Source organism: Larus michahellis, chromosome 19 (genome assembly GCF_964199755.1).
Source record: "Larus michahellis chromosome 19, bLarMic1.1, whole genome shotgun sequence".
Classification (NCBI taxonomy): domain Eukaryota; kingdom Metazoa; phylum Chordata; class Aves; order Charadriiformes; family Laridae; genus Larus; species Larus michahellis.
Genome location: NC_133914.1, coordinates 352,469 through 372,007, shown reverse-complemented (window position 1 = coordinate 372,007; position 19,539 = coordinate 352,469). Strand labels below are relative to the sequence as shown.

Sequence of the window (19,539 nt, the reverse complement as noted above, 5' to 3'; positions counted from 1 at the left end):
AAAACCCTCCTTCACCCCAAGGCTGGCTCTCATTTAATGCACAGAGCTGCTTCCACGCTGAGCACGGGCTCGGAGATGTCCTCGAGATCTCTGCGAGCTCATCCAGCGCCTTGTTCCATCTGACGTGTCCCGTATTCCTTCGGCTTCAGCAGGAGTTAATGAGCAGAAAGTTTGGGAGCTGCTTCCAGGCTTTTTTCCAGCAGGAGAGGCCGAAGGAGCTGATGGGGGACACCAGAACCCCATGGGCTCCCTCTTGGCGGTGGCAAAGGCAGCACCGGAGAGCCCGCTGCCAGCCCGGGGTGCCTGGACAGGGACCCTCCGTCCCGCCGGCGCCTGGGGCTGGGACTGGGCTCTCGCAGGAGGAGGTGAACGGTGATGGAGGCTGACAGCGACGATGGAGGAGAGATCCTGGGGGGAGCGGCAGCCCGCAGCTGGGCGTGTTGGGAGCTGCTGGGCACAGGCAGGCTGCCAGGACGGAGGCAGCCGCCGGCAAACGGGGGGGGAAATGTCTGCGTTGGGGTGGTGGTGGGAGGGTCTCTGGCACCCAGTGCCTGCGGGAGCCCTCCCGGTGACCATGGCAAGTGCCTGGGATCTGGCGGGACGGTGAGTGGGAGTTTTTCTTCCTGTACTTAGACGATGTCCCCATTTTTGGGGTGCTGGAGACCAACTATGGGGCAGGATGGTCATCCCCATTCCCCCTCATTAGCTGGGTTCACTTAGGGGTCTGACAGCGAGCGGAAAACCTAAAAACCCGCTTTCCCCTTGGTGGTCTCCTCCACTCCTTGATCCTTGCTGGTTCTGGCCCCTCTGCAGGGGATTCCTGCCGCTGTGGGGGACAGCGGTGTCCCAGAGCCTTTGGGATCCCCGTTTCTGGGGATGCGGTGGACTGAGCTGTGCGATGGGGACAGGGCACAGAACAGTGCGCGTGGTCCCGCAGAGGTTTGGGACAGAGATGCAGCAGCTGAACCCCGCTCCTCGCTTGTGCTGGGGAGCAGCCGGGGCAGGTCTCGGAGCACTCCCGGGCTGTCGCGCAGTGGTCCCTGGGGCCAGGCTCTGCCAGGGATGGGGATAGGGATGGGCATGGCTGCGGCTCAGCGGGGCTCGGGCTGGGTTGCTGCCTGGCTCATTGGGGTTTTCGTCTCTGCGAGTCTTGGGAAAGCAACAACATGAAAGCGCTTTGCAGCTGGAAGCGTCCGTGCGGCTCCGATGGCATCGGCAGTGCTGGGAGCCGTCGCATGGTTGTGCGGCACGCGGGAACGTGCAGTTGAGTGTGGTTCTCACCGGTGCTGGCAGCAGGGTCTCCATTCACCGGCGATGTTCCCTGTGTCACTGCCACCATCCCTTGCTTCGTGCCCTGCGTGCGGGGGGACATGAGGGTCCACAGTCGGCTTCTCCTGCCCTCGCCCACCCCTGGCTTGTCTTCCGAGCGGTGCAGATTTCCTTTGGTCGCTGTAACCTTCCCTCCGGCCATGCCCTGCCTCTGCCCAGGCCATCCCCTCTGCTCGCTGTCCCCGGCTGGTCACAGGGTGGCTCTTGGTGGCTGGAGGCAGCAAACCCCGGATGGAGAAGGGAGAGGACAGGCACGGGGGAATTGCAACAAGTTGCTTTTCAGGGTGACTCTGGAAAAGATTAGCCAGGGAGAGATAAGCTTGCAATGCCTTAATATCGTTAGTAAGCAGTAACCGGGCATTATTATTAGCTCAGACGATAGCGCGGGTGTGGAGTGGGGAGGTGTAATCTGGTGAGAGCCCAGGAACCACCCAAAGGTGGTGAAACAGGGCAAAAAAAAAGGAGGAAACCCCCCCAATTTCTGCAGGAGATGGGAAGAGGGAGCGCCCCAAGGAGCTGCTGGCCTGCGGGCACCCCCGGGATCCGGCGTCAGAAGTGTCTTGCTGCAGACTTTCCATGGGGGACTCGGTGACGCGCCGGTGTCCCCACGTGCTCCCTGCGATGCTTGGGGACACGCTCCCACCTTCCCCAGGCTCCTCTCGCCCTCCCGGCCGGGGCGATGGGGCTCCTGCCGGCAAAAGGTCTGCAGAGGGATTATATTTAGAAGAAAAGGAAGAGAGGCAGTGATAAGGAGGCCCCCGTTATCTCCCCGCATGCCGAGCGGGGCTGCAGCCGGGTCCTGGCTCCAGCACTTCGGACCCGGGAAATGATTTGGGAAGAAGCTGCGAGCGGGCAGGCGGGAGCGGGGAGAACAGCCCGGCATTGTCCCTCCCGTCCCCAGTGCAATTAACTGGAAAACAAGACGAGGGGAAACAAGCCAAGAGCCTGCTGGGTGCCCGGCTCCGCGGGGCGAGCCTGTGTCCGCGCCCCGAGCCCGACGGCTTTCTGCTGCCGGGAGCTGCACCGCGCTCGGCACCACCAGCCGCTGGCTTGCAGGAGGGAGAAGCTCTGCCCTTCCTCGCTGGGAGCTTTCCGAGCGGCTTTGCCGGCCATCGGGACGGCGGGACGGTGAGGATTTTGCTGGCACAGAGCTGCCGCGGCGGTGGTAGCCCTTGGCTGGCAGCACCCGGAGCAGCGCGAGGAGCGGGGGAAGCGCGGGCGAAGCAGCCGTTGGCATCGCGGCGGATTTTGCGGCCATGCTCCGGAGGAGGAACGGCCGGTGCCCGCGCCGGGGGCAGCGGGTGTAGGAAGTGGTGCGGTGGGAGGAGCTGCGGATGAGAAATCACCCACCCGCACCCGCTCCGAGGTCGGCGAAGCGGGTGGTGACACCAGAAGACCCTTCCCCAGGAGCCAGGAGGTGGCCGCCGCTTTGCCGGGAGCCAGCGTTGCCCATCCCGGGCTCGGGCGATGGAGAGGTGGCATCTCTCCGGGGAGGAGAGGCGGCTGAGCGCCTGCCTGGTGTGCCGGATGTGCTGCATCGGTTAGTACCCGCCGCCCTCCCCGTCCCTACCTGCCGCCAGCCCCCGCTGTGCCACCGGCACCATGCCGCGGCCAGGGCACGGCTCAAGCTTTATCCACCCCGAATCAACGCCGGGGTTGGGAAGGGACTCAGCACCGTGGCTCAGGACGGGGGGGGGGGGGGGCGGGTGAAGGAAAGGTCCCCAAAAACACGTGGGGGTGACGCGGCTTCCGATTGCAGGCAGCGGCCGGTGGTGCCAGGCTCGGCACTGTGGCTCGGCCGCATCATCCCGGGAAGCCATGCCGGGGTGGGGAGTGAGGGCGGCCATGGGCCGTGGTTTTCAGCATCCTGTGCCGTGGCTGCGGGATGGCGGGGGGAAGTGTGGAAGGCTTCACCGGCGACGTGCCACGTGTTTTACTGTGGCGCTTTCGGATGGGGGAAGCCGTGGGGTGGGTGAGGAGGAGGACGGATGGTTGATAGTGTTTTCAAATCTGCATGGATTGAGGCACGGGGAGGTTTTCCTCATCCCAGGAGGGTCCCCGGGGCCATGGCTGCCCGGCCAGTGCAGGGACCCCCCACCCTGGGAAGGGGGACGTGGGGCCACCTGGGCAGGACACGCAGCGCGGCTGGGGAGCCTGACCTGAGAAATGCTGGGTTTTTTTCCCTTTTCTTGATATTTGGCTTAAAACTGAAGCAAGGGATGCTTCTGCCTGGTGGACCGTGGCATCACAGGGATGTGTTGGGGTGACGAGTTTTGTCCTTTCCCGCTCCATCCCGGGGATCCCCTGGGCTGGACGGGGCAGCGCTCGGGAGCCTGGGGTCGCGTGCCGTGGGTCAGTCCCGAGGTGCTCTCTCTTCTCCAGGTGATGTTGTTAAAACCAGGCGATCCCATTGGGCACGGGGCTGGCTGCCGGGGTTGCCCTGAGCCCTCCTCACTGCCCTGGCGTGGGGAGGTGGGGGCTGTGGGACCCCCCTGCACCCCCCAGGACCCTCCAGCGGTGTGGCCCCTTCTCATGCCCTCTCCATTCGCCTTGTTTGCCTTTGTTTTTCACACGACGTTGTTTTTCGCACTGAGAACAGGCAGGGCAAAGCCTGCCGGCAGCTCCCCCGTCCCACCTTGCTCTTTGGCGTCACCACGAATCTCCCGTCCCCTCCCCCCCGGGGGCTGCCCCTGCTGCTCCCCGGGGACGGGGACCCGCGTTGTCACCCTGTCCCGCTGGCGTTCGGAGCTCCCAGCGTCCGCCCAGGGCGCCCTCGGCTGAGCTGCGGGATGGAAATAAACCTTAAATCCTGACAATCCAATGAACCAAAAATACAGCGGCAGAATAAGCTGCTAATTGCACGCGCAGCTGGTGCCCAGCAGAGGCCTGTTATGGGACATCCGTGGGGTTTATATAATGTGTTAAACCTCCCGGGGGTGGGCAGGGGAGGGGGACACCCTCCTAAAGCCAAGGGGGGCTCGGGCAACCCCCCCCCCCGCCCTGCACTGCCTGCCCGGGGGGACGAGGAGGCGCGGGGGTCCCGGGCGGGGGGACGTGGTTTGAAGGTTCATTTGCCGCTGCCAGCTGCAGCTGTACCCATCCCAGTCATCCACGCTGCTTTTATTCGGGTAACACTATTTTCCACCCAAAAAAAAGCAGCGTATTTTGTTCTCGCTGTGCGGGTGCTCCTCCATCCCTGCCCCGGCGGGACGTCGGAGCCACGTGAGTGGCCCCGTCTCGCACTAACCCGTGAATAAGCAGCTTCTGTTCCCCGGGCGGGCGCGGGATCCTCCGGCGGCCCTGGCACCGAGCGGCGATGCCTCTGTCTCTTCCCTTCATTTCAAAGTCATTTGAGTTTCTGCATGAGAAACACTGACCGAGAGCCGCCTTTCTCTTCTTTTGACAGATGAACGGGACAGAGTCCAAAAGAAAACCTTCACTAAATGGGTCAATAAACACTTGATGAAGGTAAGAGTCATGTATTTTATTATAAGACCAGTTAAATGACCATCTCTCTGTCCATTCTGGCTCAGGACTGGCAGATAAATGCCTTTTTAATTATTTTTTTGTGTGTGTGTCTAGGAATTTTTGTATTGGATTTGAGTGTTCATACGTGTCTGTACTCAGAGCAGAGACGGTTGCAGTGGAAATGTGCCGATGCCTTTGGAGGGCACTGTAACATCACCACGCAGCCCCTTTTCATTACATCTGCCTCTGGTCCCTCCATCCTCCCGCAGGGGGTCACGGGCAGCCGGGGCAAAGGAGGGGTCCTGGCGTGGGGCTGCCCCCCCTTGCCGAGGCAAAGGGGCTTTTTTGTCTTCGGAAGGATGCTGCTGCCTGGAGAGGAGCCCCAAAGGGCGCGAAGGGAGATGCTTGCAGATGTAGGTTTAACGTCGCACCTCAAGGTGCCTCCTGCTTCTCCTGGTTAATGCCAGGTGTTTTTTAATCAATTCTCCATTTGCCAAACAAACAAAAAAAAAAGAAAAAAAATCGTTTTGGGCATTAGGTGTCAGAGCTGTATTTTCCTGCCAGCTTTGCAAACCTTTCTAAATCTTACAAAGGAGGGAAAAATGAAACATCTTGAGGCTGAGGCTGCTGTGGGAAAACGTCTGGGCATTCCCAGCTGGGTAAAACCCCGGGACAAGGTCTGGGTGCCCGGGGGAAGAGCTGGCACAGAGGCCCCGCTGCCCCGCAGAGACCTCCCCTGCTCTCGCGTGGGAGCTCCGTGCCGTGGTTCGGGAGGCGCTGTAAAGCCCCGTGAGCAGTTAAACCACCGCCTCAGGACCGGGCTGCCCTTCCCGCAGGGCTCTGCCTGCAACACTGCGGGGTCGCCTGGAGCGCGGGGGGTTTAAACGGTTTGATTTCGTGCGTGAAATTGGCAGCAGCTTCTGCCAGGTCGTTTGGGAAACAGGAGGCCGCTTTCCTTAGCGATAATAATTCTGGAATAACCATTTTAAACGGACGCGCTTTGGAGGGAGACGTCTGCTTGGAGACACGACCGCCTCCCTGCCGCATTCCTGTGGGCAGCGGGAGAGCGCAGCGGGGCGAGCGACTCTGATGGCTTTTTCCTCCCTGGCGCTCCGCAGGTGCGCAAGCACATCAACGACCTCTACGAAGACTTGCGAGATGGCCACAACCTCATCTCCCTCCTGGAGGTGCTGTCGGGAGTGAAGCTGGTAAGTCCCCAAGGCTGGGCAGCGATGCTGCTGTGTCCCCCCCTGAACCCCCTTCCGTCCTCCCCCTGCTCCCCTCCACTCCCAGACGTCAGCTGTCGTTTCTTATGCCATAGTTTTGTTTTCAAATGTCTCTTGTTGAGTTTTTTTTATTATTATTTTTTCTATGATTATCATTTCTTTTATTTCTTTTATTATTATTATATTTTATTTGTTTTCACTCAAACCCATGTTCCCCAGGCTGGTCTCTTGGTTACCACCAAAACATGGGATTAAAACCGCTGGCTTACGGTGCCCCGGGTACAGCCCTCTTTCTGTGCAGGCTTACACGCCTTCATCTTCTAGATTTGGCTCCGTATTTAAAATAATGGATAATAGTGGCTTTGACTAAAAGTGTTTCTGTGACAGCGCGCCCGACAGTTTAGCTCAGATTTGGCACTCCTGCCCCGTGCTCGGCTCCTGCACGAGCTGGATTCCTAGCAGCCGGCAGCGTGCAAACCTCTTCCTGCGTCTGGAGCGTCGTAGAGTCCCCCTCCTTCCTCCTCCTCCTCCTCAGACTGACACACTCATTCAGCTCTGAGAAGATCCTGATTGCTACAACAGGGTAGCACAGCAGGAATTATTTTAGTTTTCCCCTAAAATAGGATCTGGGCAAAGATCTCCTCCCTCCCTCCCTCCCTCCCTCCGTTACCCTCCAGAGATGCCAAATCAGTTTTTGTGGGGGCTGAAAAATTGTATCGAGCTCCTTGTGATCCAGACACTTCCTTCACTTCGCTCCGCCTTCCAAAGCCGGGGGGAAATTTCCCCGCTGGAGCCCGGGGTGTGCCGGAGATCCGGCCGCCTTCGTCCCCGCTCTTTTCTTTTCCCATTTACCTGCGTGTTGTTGCATTTTGGTTTCCATTCTGTCTCCCTGTTGTGTCACCCTCCCGTCGCCACTCTCCCTCCCCTCCTCGTTAGCAAATAGAGCCGCCAGCTCAGCGGAGCCTTCGCCTGGTGAGAGCGCCGGCCTGGTGCCGTGCAAGCAGCGAAGAGCGTGAGGAGGAAGATGATGATGATGAAGAAGTAGGTTGAGTCTGCCCCGGCTGCAGCGCATCCCCGGCGGACGCTGGAGTGCCGCCAGATAGTCCAGTGCAGCCCAGCATCGCCGGGGCTCCGACCTTCCCCTCGCTTGGGTTTTGGCCGGGGTTTTTGGCAAAGCCCACCCTGCTCGCCCCGAGCGAGGGTCTGCGGAGGGGAAGCTGTAAGAGCGGAGAGGCACCCGCTGCCGCGGTCCTCGTTACCGGGCTGTGTTCACTGGATTATCTGGGCGTGCACTGCAGTGTCGCCCGCAGTCAGGGCACGCCACCCACCTGGTGTGACAGCATGTGTCCCCCCCACGGGGCGGGAGGGGACAGGGACGGGTCCTGCACGCTGCTGCCAGCCGCGTCCCCTCGGGGGACCGCGGTGACGCCTGGTCACCTCACACTGCATGGATAGTCTCCGGGCACGGGCACCTTCTCGTGGGGCTGGTGTCACCGTGGGGTCCTGGGTGCAACCGGTGACCCCGTGCATGTGAGTGGAGGTGGGAGCACAGCCTGGCCCCAGCCGAGGGTCACCCCCACGGGGCCGGACCCCAAAACCTTGCTCAGGTGCAAGAGAAGGTGGGTTTTCCAGCCCCCTTGCTCTGGGTGACCATTCCCTGGTGCACAGTGTCACCTCCCTCCTGGAGCAGCGCAGGAGGAGCTGGGGCTGTAGCACCTTCCTGGAGATGTTCCCCTTGCAGGGACAGCTTTTACCCTTCAGGCTGGGGACGGAAGGTGACTCGGAGGACTTGGGGTGTCCTCGTGGGTCAGAGCATCCTGGTGATGCCTCATGTTGAGGCTGGGATCAGGATTTGGGCATCGATCGTCCCCCTTCTGCTGATTTGGAGCAGACCCAGCATCCCGTGCCCTTCCCCGAGCCGCAGCTCAGCCATCGGGTACATCAGACAATCGCCCCCTGCAGCAGCGGCGACGAACAGAGCCCAGGGCTCTCCTTTCTCCCCTCCCCAAGGGTTCAGAGGTGGTGCCTGGGCAGCAGCCCCTGCCTGCGTGCTGGGGGAGCCGAGCCAGCTCTGCAGGGGCTGATGCTGAGGTCGGGGTTTCTCTGCTGTCAGTGGGGACCCGTGGCCGGTCCCTGCCCGGGTCCCCGCGTCCTGCTGCGGAGCAGACCTGCTCTGCTTCCACCTGGATGGGTCATATTCTGTACCTGCTCGGTACATCTCTTTTTTGCTGAGCCCTCTTGTCTGGCTGACCACGGGGTGGGTGAGATCCTGCCCTGGGATCTAGAGGCCGAGCCAGTCCTGCTGGCAGCCGTGTGCTGCCCGGCTCAGAGCCTGGACGTGTCCCTGTGGGCTCTCGTGGCACGCTGAGGAGGTGACAGTCTCAGGGTCTCCCCACCTCCGTGCCCCACCATGGCTTTTTTCCCGGCTCTTGCAGTATCGTGCATAGCAATGCCTTCATTTGCCTCCAGAGCAAGAAGACAGAGCGGATGTGTGGGGTGCACGGGGGGGTCACGCCAGCACGCTGAGCGCGGGGGGCTGCCCGGTGGCTCCCGGGGCATGCGGGGGGCGGCTGTGTGTGCCGGGGCTGCCGGCCGCGGCCCCATGAACCCACTTCTATCACTTCTCTCTTGCAGCCGCGTGAGAAGGGGCGGATGCGTTTCCACCGGCTGCAGAACGTGCAGATTGCCCTGGATTTCCTGAAGCAGCGACAGGTGAGGGCCGATTTAGGCTCATCCAGACGCAGAGCTGGGTGATTTGCGGTCCTTTCTCTTGGGGAGGGCTCTTGGGAAGGGTGTTGAGAAGCAGCATCACCTTGTGCCGGGGTGTGCTCATCACGGCGGTGCCGGCTGAGGACGGCTGTTGAGGGACTTTCCCCGCAGACGTTGCGCACTCTCAGAACCACCCATGCGGCGCAAAAGCTGGTACCAAAATGAGGGACCAGACTCCAGTTCTGGGAAGGGTTTTGCAAACGTCACAGACGGTCACTTCTGCACCCCAAAAGCCTCACCCCGACAGATGCCGGCGGTGGGGATGGGCAGCTGTGGCACGTCCGTACCTTCCCACCAGCTTCGGGGCAGAGGGGGCAGCTGGCTCCTGCCCAGCCCCACGCTGCCATGGCCTCGGCGCTGGCACAGCTGGGTGCCTCGTTGGGTGGCATCACCGCTCCGGACGGCAGCACGGACGTGTTGTCCCCCCGTGCTGCCCCTGGGCAGCACTGCCCTGTGGCTTTCGGAGGGCAGGCTCCCTCCGCCGAGCTTTTTGGAAGGTGCTGGATCCGCAGCGCTTGTGTGGCTGGTAGGGACCAGGCATCCTCCGCCCCCGCGGGCAGATCCCGCCCGGAGCAGTGGGATGCATCCCCAGACTTGTTGGTTCTGCAGGTGAAACCCCCGCAGCCCCGGGGGCCGGGTGTCCTGTTCCGCCTGTTCCGTCAGGTCTCCCCGCCGCGATGCTCCCCAGATACGCCGAGAGACGATGATAAATTGTACCAGTTCATGCTGAAGCAGAGATTTTTCTCTCTGTGCTGGCCTGAGGGCACTGAATAAATTTGAGCACATGCCCCATTCCAGGGAGGGTGAGCCGCTTCCAGCCCCCCCCGCTCCTCCCCAGCCCCTTGATAGAGACATTTTGCCGGCGGCTCGTGGGAGCTTGTTTCTCTACTTGAATGAAACAGCTTTTTCCTTTGAAGCGTGATGGCCGGGTGGCAGCAGCTTTACTGGGACATCTTACCCCAGATGCTCCTGCTAGAGATTGTGGGGTCCCACTGAGTGTTGGGGAGCGGGAACACCCCCGTGGGGAGCCCAAAGCACGTGGCAGCTCCCGGGAAGGCGGCTGTGAGGAGGGCAGGGGCAGTGGCCGGGCAGCATCGCTCCGGTTTGCAGCTGCTGGAAGCACTGAGGGTGATGCTGCTGGTGCTGCAGGCATCTCCGTGGGGTTCGAGGACTGCCCATGCCTTTAAACCACCCCTCGAGCAAAGCAGCCGGGAGAGAGCAGCTCTGGGAGCGCGTGGGGCTGGAGTCTGCCAGGAACGGGGGCTTTCGGAAGGACCCTGGGTGAGGGCAGTGATGACCTTTCTGCCTTTGTTAGGGCTGATTGATTAGCAGCTTGGTTTTGAACCCAGGAGGGAGTTATTAAAGCTGGGCCATCCTCTTTTACCCATGCTCTGTGGTCTGTAGCTATTAAATTATGCACTAGTGCGCAGGGCTTCGGGGACGAGGCACTTTTCCACGCAAGCTGAAATAAAGCCGTTAAGTGCTGGGAAAGTGCTTCTAGATGGAGAGTGCTGGAGATGTGAAAAATCCTTCCTTCCCCCCTTCCTAAGCCGGCACACGATGTGGCCTCGCTGCCTTTTTGGGAAATGCCAGGGTCTTGTGCGTCCACTCCCCTCTGGAGTGGCCCCGGGGACAGGGTGGCTGGGGACGTGCCCTCCATGGCTGGGCTTGGTGGGGAGCTTTGACCCTGTTGCTTCTCTTTCAGGTGAAACTGGTGAACATCCGCAACGATGACATTACAGACGGCAACCCCAAGCTCACCCTGGGGCTCATATGGACAATCATCCTCCATTTCCAGGTAGGTCGGGAGTTTCTTCCTGAAGGATCACGGGGCGGATGGCGGGAGCGCGTTGTCTCTGCGTGTTTCGTGGCGATGCCAGCTCGCAGATCGGTCTGGAGGATCAGCACACGTCGCAGTGTCATGGAGACCGGTGTCGGAGAGTAGCAATGCTCTTTTCTCATCATTTACGTAATGAAATCGTTAATGATGGGTTGTGTGCGGTGGCCTCCCGGTTGGCACCAGGGCTCTTGGTGGTAGCTGTTTGCTCAGCTGAGTCTCTGGAGGAGAAGAGCAGATTCGGAGGGGGCCGGGGGGGGACAGGCTGAGCTCATGCCTGTGTGGGGCTGTTATCCCGAGGCGCTCCCGGCCCTTTGGGTGGTCGGTGCAGCCACGGGATCTTTTGTTGGGATAGAAAACATCAGCTGCAGGACAGTGGTTCAGGACAGGGACGGGAGAAGCTTTCTGACCCAGCTGGGGAACGCACTTAGGACCATCTCCAGCGATCGTGTGCTGCAGAACGGGGTCTCATGTTTTTAAGAGCCTCAAATTATCTTATTGTAGCTTTGGTGGCCTCAGGGGGACGATGCGTGGCCTGTAATGCCACCAGTGCGTTGGCATGTGGGGCTTGCTCAGCGGAGCTGCTGTTAGCGATGTGGCACTAGCCCTGGGGCTGTCTCCGCCGATGTGGCATTAGCCCTGGGGCTGTCTCCGCCGATGTGGCACTAGCCCTGGGGCTGTCTCTGCTGTGGGACGGAGCCCCGTGGGAGCTGCTGTGTCCCGGCTCCCTGCCGTATCCCCACTGGCATCTTCCAGACGAGACCAGCGCTGGCTTTGAGACCTCGTAAGGAAGATTTTCCTTTTTGGAGGATGAGTGGGCAGCGCCTTTTGGGGGGAGCACGGGGATAAATTGGGTGTCAGGCTGCTGACGAGGCGCTCTGCCGGCGTTTTGGCCCCGGGAAGCAGCCGGGGTCGAGCAGGGTCTGGATGCTGATGAGTCACTGTCATCTCTGGTGGGGCCCTGGCTGGTGGCATCCTGTCCCCGCTGTCCTCGGGGTGGCCCTGCCCTGGTGCGTCCTCTGCTGCAGGAGACCAGGGAGGGGAGATCAAGAAGTCCTGGGTCCCCTCCATGCCCAGCTGGGAGGGGACACTGTCACCCGGCTGTTGGGGACAGGGTGGGTGACGAGGGGGCCCCAGGGGAGCTGGGCTGGTGCCGGCGAGCCTGCGCGTCCTCTCCCTGCTGCGCTAACGGGATTTTTTCTGGGGTTGTGGCTCCATTGTGAACCTCTTAATCTCCGGTGTCCCAGTGCCGCTGCTCGGGGGCAGGCGGCTGGGAGAGCCCTGGGGGGAGCTTTGGCGTGGGCTGGTGTCCCCTGCTCCCCATTTTCTGTCTCGTCCCTGCTTTTGGCATGTCTTACCCTGCTGTGGTCCCTCCGAGCTGGCAAGAGGAGTCGGGATGCTGCACGCTCCTCGAACCCCTGCCCTCGGCGGCGTTTGGGGCAGGACGTGGGGCCGGGCTGGGACGGGAGCATCGGCGCTGCCGTAGCCTGTTGGGACCCCGCGTCTGTGGCTCCCGAAGCGACACTGGGTCCCCAGGGCACCCGGGGCTGCCCCTCTGCGCCCTGGCAGGAGGGTGGGCTCGTCAGCCGGTCTCAGCATTAAGAAGGAAGGAGCAAACCTCCCGAATTGGAGCGGAGCACCCCTGCGGGAGCCAGCGCAGCAGCCCCGCATCCCCGGCGTGCGTGCAGAGCCGCTCTGACTCCTCCCTGCTTTTTTTTTTCCCCCTGTTTCTCTCCCACCCCTTCCTTTATGCTACCTTTTGCCAACCTTCCCCGGGTTTTGTGTTTTTTATCCCCCCACCCCATCCCTTCCCCAGCCTCTCCCGCTCCCCCTCCCGGCTCCGCCGCCTGATTCCTGCTCCCTGTTTGTGTTGGCGAGGGCCGTGCTCCAATTACCTCATATTTGGAGAGAAGGACGCCGCAGCCAATCCCCGCTCCCTCTGCTTTTAGGTCAAGTGATTTCTGAACTGCAGTGAGATGCTTTGAATTTGTCTTCTCGCAGCGCCCAGGCTGTAAGATGGCTGTCTGGAGCGGCGGCGGCGGCAGGGCTGGCGGGAGGGAGCGGCGGCAAGGGGCGGTCGGCGGCACGGTGTACGGCGTGCGTTTGATCCGATGAAGCCCGGCTCGGGATTTATTCGGGAGCCGGCGACTCGCTTAGCTGCCTTACAGCCGGCACTGAGGAGGAGGAGATGGGGAATTCTCTGGGCTGCGTTAAAGAGCCAAAGGAAAAAGCTGTGGGAAAGGCACCCCTGTCTCCCAAAAAAAGGGTCCGCTTTAAACGGAGGCGGAGGGGGAAGAGGAGAGCGATGCCGGAGGCAGCCCCGCAGGAGGAGCCCCCGGCCCCGGAGGTGGCTGAGGATGAGGAGGCACTGAAGTGGAAGGCAGCCCCGCGGCAGAAGGGAGGAGAGGAGCCGGTGGGGGGAGACCCCAACCCTGCGTCCCTGCACCCCGGGCTCATCGTGCAGGTGAAGGAGCGGTTTCAGGGAGAGGTGCAGAAAGCTCGCCTGGTGCTGGAGCCGCGGCAGCCGGCTGCGGCGGGGGCTTCCCCGGAGGAAGGCACCACCGTCATCGCTCGCTTGCTGGAGAACCCGGCCGAGAAGGGCTGCGAGAAGGCGGTGAGCCGGCTGGTCGAGCTGCAGAGGAGCGGTGCAGGCAATCGCCGGGCCGTGCTGCTGCCCGTGCGCGGGGACACCGATGGCCGTACGGAGGGGGTCCTGTCCCCGGTGAGCGCCGTGTCCAGCCAGGAGCCAGCAAAGAGCCGGGAGCCAGGGGCCGGCAGCGCCACGGATGCCTGGGGGAGAGGAGGCAGCAATGATCCCGGCTCCAGCGCCGCGTGGACCTGCTCCTCCACAGCAGAGCCAGGCACTGTTTCGGAGCTGTCTACGCCGTCCCCCATGGTGGATCAGCTGGAAAACCCCAGTGTGGGGAGGACCTCAGGGTTGCCATCGTTTCGGGCTGGGGAGGGAGATGGGCATGGACTGCCGGTCTCCCGCAGCCCGTCCTCCTTCAGTGGGCGCAGCGGCGGCGCAGCCTGGAGCTCCTCGGGGTACGGCAGCGACCCGGCACGTCGGCCGGCCAAGGGTGCTGGAGCCAATGCAACCACGGTGTCTCCTGAAGGTGGCCACAGGCTTGCTGCGGAGGGCTGGGCTCGGAGGGGGAGCTCGGGGACGGCCAGAGGAATGGTCAGTGTCTGTGTGTACCCTCACCCCCTTTTCGGAGCCGGGTGGGGGGACCTGGTTCAGTGGACCCCAGGTCCTGGTGGCCCCTGGGGACAGTCGTCTTGGTGAGGTGCAACCTTGAGCTGAGCGTGGGCAGGATGATTGGTGCAAAAAGCTCCTGTGATGCCTTTTCCCCTCTGAGCATCTCTGCTGGGAAAGCATCCCCCAGGGACCAGCCGTCCTGTCCTCTGCTCCGGCAGGGGTGGTCGGAGAGTGGCTCTTGCCGGCAGCTGCGACCAGCGGTCACGCGGGCTCTCGGTGCCATTGCATTTGCCATCGTCATCTTGCTTGCGGTCACTGATGTCACACATGCCCTCGGGGCTGCGTGGTCGGGTGCGACTTTGGGATGTCACCTGCCTGCGGGTGGACATGGAGGTGCAGGGTCTCTGCCTGCTCTGAGGGGGCTCCAGGAGGAAGAAGAGGGGATGATGCTGTGTTTGGGTTTGGAGTCCGTTGTTGCTGTTTGGAGGTGGCTCTTTGGGGGTGACAGGGCTGAAGGCACCGTAGGGTTTGGCTGGGGACCGCACGCCCCGGGACAAGCACGTGGTTGGGGGGGCAGGAAAGGGGCTGTGGCCCCCCGATACCTTTGCTGGGTTGGGACTGGTGTCGCGGCCACCATCCAGCCTTCAGTTGCCACTGGTTGCTTGATGTCCAAGGCTGATATTGGAAGGGTTTGGAAAGGGCTGGCCCCAGGTCCTGTGAGTTTCTGCCCTCTCTTCTCGCTGGTGCCTCCCTAAATCTTTGTCCTGACACAGACATGTGAAGAAAGGAGGGTGGAGCTGGTGCCGCATCCTGCACCTCCGTAAGCGCGGCTCTAGGAGGGTTCTCCTGCAAGGATGCCCTCGGGGAAAGGCCCAGCGGCTGGAGAACCCCAGTGCTGTGTGAGTGATTAAAAATAAAGGATTTATCTGAGATGGGTGCCATGAGGAGCTCCCCGATGGGCAGCGGCACTGGAGAGCCCAGGTGGGGCACAGCCGATGGGAGGGTTTGCAGAAGGTTTCATTCCTCTCTTAATTAAGAGCCGCTGGGTAATCAATAAGGGGGTGCTGGGCAGGTGGAGGGTTGTGGGTCCCTCCATGCTCCCTGCAGGCGTGGAGGGCCCCATCCTGCTCCTTGCCCATCGTATCACCCTGTCCATCCTGGCTCTGGTGCCGGGTCCCGGCATCCCTAAGGAAACCTGGCCCCCGGGGCTGGAGGAGTTAAAGGCAGCGCCGGTGGTGTGGCAGCGGCTGACAAAGAGCAGTTTTGTGTGTGATGAGCGTATCAGGCTCGGCAGAGGGAGGTGAGCTGCGGCATACCAATTACACCGCCGCTCGCCGGGCTGTGCCGTGCCTCGGCAGCATCCTCCCCGTCCCCGCCGGCGGGAGAGACGGCTAATCCTGCAGCTCCCTGCCGCCTGCCTGCAAAGGGATCCTGGCAGCTGGGATCCGTGCAATGCCAGCACCCAACTGGCTGTATTTTGGGGGGGAATAAAGCAACTGGGTGTTTTCCAGGCGGAGTGGGCTTGGAGTGGCGGCAGGTAGGGCTGGGTCCTGGCACACCTTCTCCCTGCAGTGCCGGGAGGAGAAATCCAGCGAGCAACCAGCCCTCCTTGCCTTTCCACAGGCGCCCCGGAAAATATGTGAGGCTCACATCCTCCCCTTTGTCTGCCCCTTAATTAAGGGGAGGTAATTGTACTAATTGGGGAGCTGGGGGGAGGGGGGGGATGGGTGAGGAGGAAGCCGTGCCAATCAGAAATATGCTGGCATGCGGAGACACGTGCGTTTTGTCACGTGCGAGTCTGGGATTTGCAGCCGGTCCTGGGCGTCTGTCTAAGAGGGGTCTGTGGCTGTCGGTCTCTTTTGTCGGGGAAGTGGGTCACAGCACCCCTGCCACCAGCACCCCCTGCCCCTGCATCTCGGGGCGAGGCAGAGTGGGGGACGCGACAGCCTTCTCCTCATCCTTCCCTTTCCCCCTGGGATGGAGCTGGTAGCTCCGCTCCAAGCAGCTCCGCTGGCTGGAGGTCGGGGAGAGACCTCTACCCCACACGTGTTCTCAGATAGCACCTCTGAGTGCCGTTTCCCACTTTTTAAGTTGTTTTTTAGTTTCTAACAATGTGATGCTCCAGCTGGAGCATCCCCCAGCATGCCGGCTGCCCCGGCGAGGGATGGCGTTGGTGGTCCCCTCTTGGGTGCTCCCCCACCGCCCAGCTATGGGTGCTGCTGGGTGGGGTTGACCATTCCTGCGTGAGCCCCGGGTGTCCCAGGGTGCTGGGGCTCCTCTCGGTGGGCGCTGGGCAGGAGCGGGCAGCGGAGCGGGTTTGTACAGGAGGGTGCAGGAGCACTGCTGTCGGCACAGCGTGTTCGGGGCAGGAAGAGACCCGCCTGGTCCCCGTCGCGCCAGGGCAGTGTGTTCCCGGCGAGGTGTGCCGCAAGCCCTGGCTGGGGGACATGGTGCTGGCATAATGTGCCAGGGCACGCCACAGGCTGCCGGCTGCACAGCGCTGCTCGCCGGTGGGCTCCGGGCACGTGTGGCAACCACCGCTCCCGAGAGCACAGCCCGGGCAGAGGAGCAGCTCAGTGAGCTCGGTGGTGGTAGGAAGCCGAGGTCCGGCAGTGGTGGCTCCGGTGGCGGCAGGGCTGAGCTGGGCTGCACGCGTGGCCAGGCAACACCTTGTACCCCTGTGAGATGGGGCTGGCAAACGGCTGTGCCTCCCTCATGTGCCGGGATCTCCAGTTTGCCCAAACCACACCGCACCTCGTCACCCTGGTGCAGATCCGGTGGTCCATCCCCATGTCTGTTGGCTTCGGGGTCCCCTGTCCCCCGTGGTGACTGGGAGTTTCCTCCTGCCCTTCCTGGCAGCTGCCATATCTCGGGCAAGTTCATAGGAGTTGGAGGTGCCTGGTGGTCATTCCTCCACCTGCATCACCCCATGGCTCTGCCACTTCCTTACAGATCTCTGACATCTACATCAGTGGGGAGTCGGGGGATATGTCAGCCAAGGAGAAGCTGCTTCTGTGGACACAGAAGGTGACGGCGGGTTACATCGGGGTGAAGTGCACCAACTTCTCATCATGCTGGAGCGATGGGAAGATGTTCAACGCCCTCATCCACAGATACAGGTAGGCAGGAAGGAGCAGCGGAGAGCATCGTCTGGGTGGGAGGAAGGGCTGGGACCTCCCAGGCGTCCCACCGCTGCGGTTGGGGATGGTGTGGATTGCTTGGAGATGTAGGTGAGGCTTGCAGGGAGCAATGTCTCTTCTTACCTTTTATCTCTTCTGCCAGATAGCTGGGGGGTGGATGCTTGGGAAGAGCACATCACGGCATGGTAGAGTTCAGAAGGGACCTCTGGAGATCATCTAGGGCCAGAGCAGGGTCACCCAGAGCAGGTCGCACAGGGATGGCGTCCAGGGGAGTTTGGAATGTCTCCAGAGGAGACTCCACACCTCTTGGGCAGCCTGTGCCAGGGCTCTGCCAGCCTCACAGCAAAGAAGTTTTTCCTCGTGTTCAGATGGAATTTCCCATGTTCCAGTTTGTGCCCGTTGCCCCTTGTCTTGTTGCTGGCCCCCACTGAGAAGAGCCTGGCCCCATCCTCTTGCCCCCTGCCCGTTAGCTCTTGCTGAGCTCCCCTCTCAGCCTGCTCTTCTCCAGTGAACAGCCCCGGGGCTCTCGGCCTTTCCTCAGCTCAGAGATGCTCTGGTCCCCTGAGCATCTCCGAGGCCTCCGCTGGACTCTCTCCAGCAGTTCCTTGTCTTTCTTGAACCAGGGAGCCCAGAACTGGACCCAGTGCTCCAGCTGTGGCCTCACCAGGGCAGCGCAGAGGCCTGCCTTGACCTTTACCAATGTCGTGGTGCCATGTTGTGACTCTGGCGTGTGTCTTGCAGGCCAGATCTGGTGGACATGGAGAGGGTGCAGATCCAGAGTAACCGGGAGAACCTGGAGCAGGCCTTTGAGATTGCCGAGCGGCTGGGGGTCACGCGGCTACTGGATGCCGAAGGTGGGTGGCCGGGGGAAGTGGATGGTGCAGGGACATGCCGACCTCTCCAGCCGCTCCCGTTCCTCACTGCTTTTCTGCTTCCCCCTTGCCAGATGTGGACGTCCCCTCTCCGGATGAGAAATCCGTGATAACTTATGTGTCTTCAATCTACGATGCCTTTCCCAAAGTCCCCGAAGGAGGAGAAGGGATCAGCGCTATCGTAAGCATCACTGCAGGTTGGGAGGCTGGGACGGCCGTTTGGGAGGCAGCTGGTTGTTGCTGGAAGGGTTTGGAGGTTCCCCGTCCGCCATAGCAGATGGACAATGGGTGGAAGAGGCTCAGGGGGAGGAAGGAGCTTCCCCATTAGCGTGTCTGCCCTGAGAACGGCCGGTGTGCCTGTAGGACCATGGCATTCTCCAGGCTCTGCAGGTTATGCCATGGGTTTTGAGCTCATGGGAAAGCTGAGCTGGCTTCCAGGGAGCAGCTTGCAAGGAGGATCCTCCTCCTCATTCCTGTACCTGGGACGGTGTCACAGCAGGGAGGCGCAGGCGAATGATCCACCCTGTAGCTGTGAACGTGGCACTTCGCTGTGCTCGGCAGGGCCGGGCTCTGCCTGTCCCTGCAGAGACCTGCCCACCAGCAGCGCTCTGCAAGGGTGCTCTCACCCGCAGGAGGTGGATTCGAGGTGGCTGGAGTACCAGAGCCGCGTGGAGTCCCTCATCTCGTGGATCAAGCAGCACACGATACTCATGTCAGATAAATCCTTCCCCCAGAACCCTGTAGAGCTAAAGGTAGGTCCTGGACAAGGTCCATCTGCGGTGTCCCGTGTGCTTGGCGCCAAGAGCTGGGTGGTGACATTCCCCAGGGTGGTTTCTGATGAGCCTTTCTCACCGCAGGCACTTTATAACCAGTACATACACTTTAAAGAAACTGAAATCCCAGCGAAAGAGCAGGAAAAAGGAAGGATAGAGGAGCTCTACAAACTGTTAGAGGTAAGTATCATCATGGCTACCCTGAGGCTTGTAGGTGGGAGTGTTGTGCTTTTAGCAAGACTAAAGTGTGCTCCATTGAGATTTATTTTGGAATGGAGAAGTGGAAATAACCCTCAGGGTAAATGATGTAGCAAGCAGCGTGCTGCAGGAGTGGAGGCAGGGCTGCTGCCGTGTAGCCCCACTTTCCTCGCTGTAATTTCTCTCTAGCCAGCTCAAGGAGGAGGTGGAAAATGCCATTCTGTTGATGTTTTCCCCAGGTATGGATTGAATTTGGACGCATCAAGTTGCCCCAGGGCTACCACCCCAACAACGTGGAGGAGGAGTGGGGCAAACTCATCATAGAGATGCTGGAGCGCGAGAAGCTCCTGCGGCCGGCGGTGGAGAGGTCGGTGCCCTGCCCGCAGCAGGCAGAGTCCCCTGTGGGGACGTCCCCAGCTGCCCTGGCTGGGGGACATCACAAAGCTTCTCTCTCCTTCTCTTTCCCTCTGCCATTGCAGGCTGGAATTGCTGCTACAAATCGCTAATAAAATCCAGAATGGTGCTCTGAGCTGTGAGGAAAAACTCACTCTCGCGAAGAACACGCTGCAAGCGGTGAGTGTGTGGGGTATTTCCCCCCTCCTGATTTCATTTGTTTTGTTTTCCTGCCTCTTCTCTTATGTCCATCTCTACCCCTTTCTTCCGTGTGGCGTGGTGGGTTCCCTGGACAGCTTTCCTCTCTCTCCGGACATTGAGCCCATCCCAGAGGG

General features: G+C 61.3%; 1 protein-coding gene across 19 annotated transcripts in view; it reads left to right on the top strand.

The window, feature by feature from the left end:
• Positions 1–19,539, top strand: part of MACF1 (microtubule actin crosslinking factor 1) — a 148,692-nt gene that overhangs the window by 32,797 nt on the left and 96,356 nt on the right. For 7 of the 19 annotated variants that reach the window (XM_074562696.1, XM_074562688.1, XM_074562693.1 and 4 more), the window contains 11 exons: positions 4,736–4,797; positions 5,916–6,005; positions 8,658–8,735; positions 10,498–10,590; positions 16,781–16,947; positions 17,710–17,822; positions 17,915–18,021; positions 18,473–18,592; positions 18,698–18,793; positions 19,051–19,178; positions 19,291–19,384. In XM_074562696.1, the coding sequence (XP_074418797.1) occupies positions 4,736–4,797; positions 5,916–6,005; positions 8,658–8,735; positions 10,498–10,590; positions 16,781–16,947; positions 17,710–17,822; positions 17,915–18,021; positions 18,473–18,592; positions 18,698–18,793; positions 19,051–19,178; positions 19,291–19,384 (1,148 nt within the window). Of the gene's footprint in view, positions 1–2,144; positions 2,870–4,735; positions 4,798–5,915; positions 6,006–6,959; positions 7,065–8,657; positions 8,736–10,497; positions 10,591–12,717; positions 13,811–16,780; positions 16,948–17,709; positions 17,823–17,914; positions 18,022–18,472; positions 18,593–18,697; positions 18,794–19,050; positions 19,179–19,290; positions 19,385–19,539 lie in introns of those variants that run through there. The other 12 variants (XM_074562681.1, XM_074562685.1, XM_074562682.1 and 9 more) reach the window with 6 other exon arrangements.